Source organism: Clytia hemisphaerica, unplaced genomic scaffold (assembly GCF_902728285.1).
Source record: "Clytia hemisphaerica strain Z4C2 unplaced genomic scaffold, Clytia hemisphaerica genome assembly, whole genome shotgun sequence".
Classification (NCBI taxonomy): Eukaryota; Metazoa; Cnidaria; class Hydrozoa; order Leptothecata; family Clytiidae; genus Clytia; species Clytia hemisphaerica.
Window position 1 is genome coordinate 1,741,833 of NW_027104060.1, and position 9,951 is coordinate 1,751,783.

The window sequence follows — 9,951 nt, forward strand, 5'->3', positions numbered from 1 at the left end:
TTGTTATGCTTTGTTTTGAAAGAGATTTCTTCAGAGTTAATTTTTTATCAACATTTTTGTTAACATTGAATTTTTTCTCTGGTAGTTGTCTGGGCATTGTAAGATCTCAAAGTGTGCACTCATCTGTTTTGTAAATTATGGGAATAATAAAGAGCACTTTGCCGGGGCAAAAAAAAATGCGGAGTCAAAGTTAGCTGAATTGACAGGAGTGTTATTTCTAACAAGATAATTAAATTGAACATTTTTGTATTTCAGGTCAAAATAAGAATAAGCAACAATGAATAATATTGATATATTAAGTGAGGACCTTGCCGTGTCCAAATCATCATCTAAAGATAAAAATTTTGATGTGATTGTTGGGCATATTGAAGACATTGTTGTGAGTGAAACTTTTCAAGAGATGCAATCAAAATTCATGAATAAATATTGTACAGAATTTGAAGATAGCGAAGAGAACAAATTATCTTATACGCCCATTTTCAATGAATATGTAGAAATGTTTGAGAAATTTATCGGTGATGAGCTAACTAAACGACAACCTGGTTTCCATATGAAAGACTTTATGAAACAACTGTCAAAAAGATCAAATGAAATCAGTGAGGAACTTTTCGAAATGTTATCTTCGTTCACTGAATTTTTAGTTTTTAAAGAGCTGATGGTTGACCATAAAGCTTTCACAGAAGGACGTTGTGTTGATTTTTCAATGGATTTAACAATACGCCCTATTAAGAATGTGGATCGTGATGAAAAGTAATGTTTATGGGAGGTGAACGGATATGTGTTCATTTAGTTGCAGTTTTCAAGGAAGGCTTTGTTTTATAAGCTGCTCCCTTTTTGGACTTCCCATAGAAGAATTTCTCAAAAGTCAAATCTACTTTTTACAAAGTTTGTTTACAAAAGGTTTTTTCATAATCATTCACGCATAAGATTGTTAATATATTATAAAAGAGTTTTTTTCGTTGTATAAACTATTTTTTATCCCAACGAGCAGTTTGCTACATAGTTGTCGTATAGGTTGGCATTTATTCCAATATTATGCTACATATGATTCTTTTACTCTATGGTCTTGACGAAAAATTATTTTTTGGTATGTGGTACTAAAATTCTATAATTTAATAGTAGTAGGTTTGCCAGCACCATGAAGAGATTTTCTACAAATCATTTGAATTACTTTGATGTCTTTTGGTGAGAAGCTGCAATAAGACCATAATTTATTTTTAAATTACCATGATTATTTGATTAGTGGTCTTACTATTTGGTCAGTTCTTGAGGGGCTAAGCACCTACAAAACAGCCTTGAAAACCTGATTTTTAGCTGTCTTTTGGTGAGAAGCTGCATCAAGACCATAATAAAATTTCATATAGAGTTTGTTTTAGTTTATTTAATAGTTTTTATTTTATTTTCAACCATTGTACACTAAAGTATATCAAAGTTTTGGTTATAAATTTTAAGGCTTAGGGATTGTTTGAAGAGATGATAATTTTTATTCAGCTTTTGATTACTCTACTAGAAATGAGGTTTTCTAAATAAGACGATAGACTTACTAATAAAAAATCTTACTTATTTTGGAGCCGATCCTAATGCCACGGCATTTTTCACGGGTGAAAATTTTTAAATGATAAAATTGAGATGATTTTATCCCTGGACTCTGGACAGTACCTTGATAGCCAGGAATACTAAAAGGGATAATCAGATGGTTTGAGATATTTAGATTACAGAAACCTTCTGCGATCCTTGAGTAAAACCTCCAAATTATTTGCATAACTTGTTTTTTATTCTATAAGCATAACGTTTATAAGCATATACATGCTCAGTTTTCGGTACCTAAACAATGACTCTATTGTTTCAGAACAATAGAATGCTAAACATAATGCAAGCCTGATATAGGGGTAGACACTTGCTCATTAAAAAAAACATGAATTGCAACTCGAGATTTCTAAAAATGGGTTTTAACTCTGTTCTTAAATTGAAGTTACATTGTTTGTTTTCTTACTAAAAGGCAAAAACTTGTAACTAGTGAAAATAGTGAAGCCTATATATTTTAAGGTTTCGCTCCAGACCATAGAATGAATCCACACTGAAAATATTTTAAACCATCTGATTATCCCTTTGAAGTACTGTACTATTTTATGTATACTCTGACCGACCTTATACCGTTCATGTTGTTGCAATTTTGTTGTAATAGATATTTGGTAACCTAGATTTAAATCCTTACTAGCTTTTTGATTCATAAAATCTTTCACACTCTAATTTTCGGGTAAGGTCTGGAGTTGTTTAGCATTTTAGCTCATTTTTAAAAGTATTTGCTTTGACCACTCCCGATATTATACCATATTTATTCTCATGGACTCAAAAGCTATTGTTTGCTATGGTTAGATTTACCTAAAAATTCTGAGATTTTACTTTGCGAGGATAGTGAAAGAAATCGACTAATGTGAGGCCTCGAGCCACCTTAGCAACCTGGTGGTATTCTAACAAAAAGTCTTAAGAATGTTTATTTATGATGTACTCTGGAGGGTTGTTTGTCGTTAATTTAGATCATTTTTTATTTTCAGCAAATTTCATAAATAACATGTATGATGAGTTTATCAACACTTGTGTATTCATATTGTATCAACGATGTGTATTCCAACGAAAAAACATCTTCTATTCGTCAATTTGTTATCAATTAATGGCAGGTATAAATTTAAAGGTTAATTTACAGAAATTACTCTAATTTTAATTGAAGACATTTTGATTGACTTTCTTTAAAAACAAAACTTTCTTGTTTGCGATTTAGATTTCAATACCGGGTGGCCCAAAAAAAGTTTCCATAAATTTCAAATTTTGACGTAGACCGCTCTAATTGTGCTATCGACCTTAAATTTTGTATGGGTAAACTTTAACTTTTAAATATATGGTTGATTACATTTAGCTTAGATTTGTAAAGGACGAGCGGGGCGATAAATCCGTAATAGCCCCGCTTTTTTGTAATCGCCCTGATGTAAACAAAAATTTCTATTGGTTGAAAGAAAAGTATCGTACGATATTTTGATTGGTTAACAAAATATCGTACGAAATTTTTAAGCCAATCAAAATAAGAGTGTCAGTCGAATGTTTTTTTATAGTTTCGAATGTTTTTTTAAGTTTCGAAAAGAATAGCGATTGAGTGTTCTTCAATTCTTTTTTTGACCATATAATTAACGCGGAATAACATGGTATTATCGGGTGATTTTGGATTAATAACTCCTCGTTTCATTGAAAACACTTCAAAATAGCCCTCACTACGTCCGGGCTATTTTGAAATGTTTTCAATGAACCTCGGGGTTATTAATCCCAAATCACCCTCTAAACCATGTTATTACTAGTACTTATAGTGCACTCCTGAAGATTCCAATGTTAGAAAATGAGTTTTTTAATATTGTTACTTTTTTCCACAGTGGGAATGAAAATTTCTATCAAAATCCCAATGGGGACAGAAATTCTATTATTCCAGGCTTAAAAAATCCTATATATTGTAATTTTAATTTTCTACATTAAAATAAATGGGTATGAAATGAAAGTATTTTTTCTCAACAGGGAGGAAATTTTGACTAACTGTTCCACCGTGGCCGGCGGGACTCCCATCGGGTTTGTGACACAGTGATGCTTTTAGTATTTTGTCTTTAGTTTTAGAACGTCATGATTTTGACATACCGGTTTATATTTCATATTTTTCTTTCTTTTAAAATCAAAAGAAATGATGCGTGAGATGTTTCCAATGTACACTAAGATGGTCTGTCCTTTTTTAGGGTTTTCAACCATCAAGTCATCATCCATATAATAAGATGAAAAAGAGCAAAGAGCTTCGGTGATGAACTAAAGGTTTGTAGAATTTCTCAGATTCTCTTTAATTGATACCATAGTCCGTATAAAAAACCCTGGTTTGGAAGCTTATTGTTTGACTTTTTGTTAGCTTTTTCCTTTGTTAATATCGAAAAATAAATTCGATTTGCTCAGTTTTTGATCACGAAACCAAGTACTCCTCTTGGTATTGGTTTAAGGTTCAATCACATGATCAATAAGTGAGCAAAACAAACTGATTTCTCATATAGGCAATGGAAAGAAATAAAAAGCTTCTCCGGACCGGGGTTCTTTATACGGACTATGATTGTACATATTCTTTGTTGTACATTGTCGCAGAGTGGAAAAGTAAAAACCTTAAGTGATTTAGGAAAAAAGCAATTGTGAAACGTCTAGTTTGTCATAACTTGGGATGTAAATATATTATGAAAGCCAAACTATTTGATGATTTTAAAAAACATTACTGCAATAGTTGATGCTTTCTAATTCGACGTTCTACTATTCTATACTCTCCATTATTCGATAATATTGAAAGCCACCATCAACAAGAAAGTCTCCTAACGACACTCTACGATTTGATATGCTCCCTATTCGACAGCGTGAACTGTAGCTCGTTACAAGTTGTGTTTTATTTTCTTTATTGATTATAATGGGCTTTTCCAGAAATAGTCCGTGCCCCCTGTTGAGGATATCGGATATCCAGGGGGTTAACGATTTTTGTTCAAAAGTGGCAAAAGTGGCCTCCTAGGGTTAAATATCTACAAGGAAGTGGATATCGGGGTAAAGTGTCCTTATAAGAGAGAATATCCAGGGGGTTGATCATATTTTTAAGAGTGGATATCCAGGGGGTTTTTACTAATAAAGTAGGATATCCAGGGGGTTCGATACTTCGAAATATCAATATCCTCAACAGTGATATAATAAAATCTTTTTCTGGAAAAGCCCAATGATGTTTCAATTTTACTCTTCAGAATGAACAGCGATGTCAGAATCTTTGGCATGTATCCACTAATGTAAATGAAATATATTTGAGGGCATCAAATGAAGATGGAATTGGAACCGTAAGTGATCTTAAACTTCTCTCTATCATCAGTCTCTCATCTGGCTCCCTTGAACTTTAGCTTAATGACAAACATGATATTCCTTTACACACTAGATTGACTAACTAGTAATTTTCCCGTGAAAGTTTGTCCAGTTTCTCTATTCACCTTGGATTTTCGAACGTTTCAGTTTAAAAACAGCCGTATCCCAAAACCGGAATTGAAACAGCGCGAATAGTCAGGTCAAGACCTGTTATAATAGGAAGCGCAGTCCAGTTACAATAAGTAGTTGGATATCACTGATAATGACATCGAAACTCCAAAACTAGGATAAGACGTCTCAATTCGAGCTATTGTATAGTTCTTTAGGATACACGGCAAATCGTCACCTCAATCAGTTTTCCACAGTTCATAACAGCTTGAATTTATTTTTATTAATTTCGCCCTAGCGAAAGTATTAGGATAGGCATGGTATGGCGGCGGTATCGGAAAAAAAATTAGAAAACGAATTGATACAAACTTGATACATTGGACGAACTCACTAAATTTAATTTACAAATTACACGCTCGTATAACCACGGACGATTTTCGCGGGTTTTCTTTGGATTACATCATATATCTTTGTGTCTTAGCTTCACAGAATTTTGATTTTTTCTATATTTTCTTATAAGCATTTACTTTATAAGAATCAATTACTCTTGATAGACGGTGATATACCCTTTCGGTAATTAGTTCTTACAAAGTAAACAAGGGATGGCGCACAATATGAGCATGTTTATTTTTCTTATGAGCATTTACTTTATAAGAATCAAATCAATAACTCTCGATAGACGGTAATATACCTTTCGGTAATTAGTTCTTACAAAGTAAACAAGGTATGGCGAACAATATGAGCATATTCATTTTTTATAAGCATATACTTTATAAGAATCAAATTAATAACTTTTGATAGACGGTGATATATACCCTTTGCTTATTAGTTCTTAAAAATTAAACAACAATTTTCCTTAAATTGGTCTTACTTTTTTAGCGATTTTAAGCCTCGTTGTTCTTGTAAAATTATTTCATCAAGGCTTGATGTAAAGTAGATTTCAGATTAGCTTCAATCTCTACTTCTTGTTTACCCTATGCAGTTTAAATTCTAGGCGAAATTTCCGACTTCAAGTCGTCTTGTTTCTATCAGAAGCATCTTAAATATTTTTGAGTTGTTATTTTTGTTCAATACATTTTTTTTCAAAAGTTTTTATTTATATTTCCATCTGGTTATAGTTTGATCATCTAATTCTTTGTTGCTCTTGATTTTAACCAGTTTTAACCAGGAACTTTTTATGGTTGCAAACATGCGCTTTTTTATAAGAATGGTGTATTTCCATTTCATCATGAATATTCTTAACTTTTTGACAAGAATCATCCTAAAATATTTTCAACAGTATTCCTTAGGTTGGGATCCAAACTCTAACTGAAATTAACATTTAATGCAGAAATATAGTTTTTTTGTGAATCTTGAGTATTGGGCTTTTCCAGAAAAAAATCGTGCACCTCCTGTTGAGGAGGTCCATTTCCGTTCCAAGGGGGTAGGGGTAAGGTTTGAAATGCAGTGGAATTCCATAAGGGTAGACGAAAATCCGTCAAAAATAAGCGGAATTCCAAGGGGGTAATGATTGAAAATTTGTAAAAATTCGGAATTCCAGAGGGGTATGATCCTAAAATTGTCTGGAATTCCAAGGGGGTAGGTCACAAAAGGTTGGACCTCCTCAACAGGGGGTGCACGGTTTTTTTCTGGAAAAGCCCAACTGGGGAATAGATTTGCACTAGAAATGACATCCTTACGTTCAGTTATCAAATTTCATGATGATGATATTCTCATCGAGTACATTCATATAAAAAGGCGAGTACACGATTCACTTTAAAGATAATCTAATGAAATAAAAAGATCTGCGATTAAAATCTTTTCTGTTCCTGTCATTTTTGCCAAATTTATACCATCTTCATATAAGCTTTTTCTTGATTTTGTTAATGAAGCTCAAAATATTTTTCTTAGTTGATCTCTTTATATAAGAATTTTGTAACATAGGAAATCTGCTTAAAGCGATTCAGTTTCGAAAATAACTCATCATAAAGAAGGCCGCATTTTCTTCTTGATTTAGAGTGTCATCATCACAAGTTTCTTATACAGTGTGTATGATTTGTCACATCAATTTGATATGCAAAGAGCAAAACTAAATTTTTTTTTTCTCGCCAACAAAATCAACAATCTGCTACCTAAACTGTGATTTTTTTTTGGTAACTCCATATTGCATATTGACCCTCAATCAATTCCACCCCGCACAGCTTTGAAGTACTCGTTTTTTATAAAAGCATTCAATATTATGGAAGGCTTCGGATGTTCTTAACTTTTTGAATTTTAAGTCTGATAATGGTCTTAACATGATATTATTTTCATCATTTTGTAAGAAATTTTGTGTATTTTCCTAAGAAATCGGATGTTTGAAGATTCCGAAAAGCCTTAAAATGTTCTAATTTGTTCTTAATATTTTTGCCGCCAAAGCCTTATATGTTCTTATACAGTTTATTCTTATAAAAAGAACGTAAAAATGATTTCAAGTGAACAGAGCACATACATGATTGAGAAAAACGTTTGTCTAAAGAGAGAAGAACAGATTCGTTTTTTTTACATGACATGATACCCGGAAATCTCTTTGGTAGAAATATGTCGTACAAGTGATTGGACATGTCATTATTCACATCCGTTATTTGCATCATAATCTCTATTGTTCTGTGTTTCTTGTTGTTTTGATATTATAGATTATGTCTCATTCCGAAAGTTACCTAGATCTAGATTTATTAGTAGGTGTTTTAAAGAAAAGCGAAAGATACCTAGGACAGAAGTGGAGTGACGGGATTTAGAGTATGCAATTTTTGGACGATACTTTCGCTTAATGATTTGCTGTTAAAAATAAACAAATAATTTGCTCATCCTTAAAATATTTTTACAATGTGAATCTTTGGTCTCGGAGGCGAAAGATTTTTCTGATAAAATAATTGTCGAAGTTGTTTGCGAAGACTTGTGTTCAGACAAAAGTATGCCCGTTCTTAAAGATTTTACTTTTACATAAGTGTTTCTATTTCATATCAGACACATATTTCATATCAGACACACAGTGTCTTGCTATTTTTATATTATGCTGATATAAGCAAAAAAATGTTTTCTTTTCCTCTTTCTGACCAATCTTGCTCCACATCCGTGTCAATCCAATGGGAAAAAGCTTGCAAATTAAAATTGATGAGTAAGCAAACGATATCACTCTTATTTAAAAATGAAACCTTTAAAGTGTGTAATTCAATCAAGAGCATAATCTTTGAAAGTTTGCCTCGAGTTACGACTAACACGTTTTTTTTATAAAAAAATTTAAAATTGTTTTAGAGTCCACAAAACCTTAAAATGTTCTTAACTGTTCTCAATATTTTGGCCATTGTAGCTAGATGTTCTTTTATAATTTCTTCTTATAAAAAGATGTGCATTAACACCAAAATAATAGCATCTAAAAGCGACCAGGTATCCAAGTAACCAAAACAAACAAATCCTAAAAATAGTGAAAACAAAAAGAGCCAGCAATGCCAATAAAACATGTGAAACATCTTAAAATAGAATTTTTCAATTATCGCAGATATGTATCAGAATCTATTGAAATCCACCATACGGGTCCAGGATCTCTACTAGTACTGGTTAGCCTTTCAATTCAACATACCATGCAATTCGTTCTCATACACGTTTTTTTTTAAAGAACATCCAAAATTTTTGAAGCCTTCGGGTGTTCTTAATTTTTTGAGTTTTAAGCCTAGAAATGTTCTTAACATGTTCTTATTCTTATTTTCCTAAGAGTCCTAAAGCCTTTAAAATGTTCTTAACTTATTCTTAATATTTTGGCCATCGAAGTCTTATGTTCTCATATAGATTTTTCTTAGCAAAAAACGTGTATTTCGCAGGAAATAAAATCAATTTGTCAAATTTAGCCATTTCAGGTTCAACATCATTGTTTAAAAATTATTTTTATTTTGATGTCGCTTTTAGCCTCACGTGTTCTTACAAATACCGGGTGATTCAAATTTGGGTCAAAAACTGTTTTGGATTTGTACACAATCATCTCATTATTATTTTTTCTGATTCTTTTGCACAATGATATGAAATGGTAAATGTAATTCTCATATTCTAAAGGATAGTGTAATCAATTACGCACTATGACAAAGTGCTCAGCCAATCATAGATGTTACTTTTATAATAGCTAATTAAAGGCATGTCACTAACGGCACATAGCTAATTACCTTCTTTATAATTATACACCAGAAGCTATTTGTGTAATTATGAACAATAGTATGTACATCCATCTATTATTTATGTTATCAAATTATGAGCTGATTATTCCGGTGTTTGTAAGACCTGATTACCGGAATCCTTCCGGCTCCTTACAATACGCTTTCAATCAACGGACATGGCCGTGTAAACATGCTCTTATGCATTTCTTATTATTTTCTAATGATTGTTTTTGATTTGCTTTGTTTCGCAATTAGTGTCCGGGTTTGTTACGTCTTTCCCCCACTAGAAAGAAATTCGAGAAAGCTCTCCGAGGGAGTACATTACTATCTACTGATCTCTCTAATAATTATCTATGGTCCCTGTTTTTCCCAAGAAATTCCACCGAGAAATTCGAGAAAGAATTGCATGAATGAGTTAAATTTGGATCCTCATGGGAAGCCTCGTATAAACGCTTCACATCAGCTCAAAATACGCGGGTACGAGTGATCTCTAGACTTCTGGCATCTGCTAACGGATTCGTGCCCCCTATACTACCTGCGGTTTTGTAGAGGTCTACGATTTAGACTTGGTGATCTCCAAGTACTAAGTACTCCAACGTGTTGCTTTTTGTTTTGACTTATTCTTCTTTCGGAGATTATTAAAGAATCTTAAAGAATCTTATTTTTTTCAATTTCTGATAATTCTTTGATAAAAAAAGCAGGAATCTCTCCATCGCATATATCTTCCAAAATTTAATTCCAGCCATAGAAATCATGATCCTCAGTAACACCGGTC

At 32.5% G+C, this 9,951-nt stretch overlaps 1 protein-coding gene across 1 annotated transcript; it reads left to right on the forward strand.

Moving 5' to 3' along the window:
- Positions 1–277: 277 nt before the first annotated feature.
- Positions 278–754, forward strand: LOC136812379 (ADP-ribosylation factor-like protein 2-binding protein). Its single transcript, XM_067068875.1, has one exon. It carries the CDS (start codon positions 278–280, stop codon positions 752–754), a length of 477 nt encoding a protein of 158 aa, XP_066924976.1.
- The last annotated feature ends 9,197 nt before the right edge of the window (positions 755–9,951 follow it).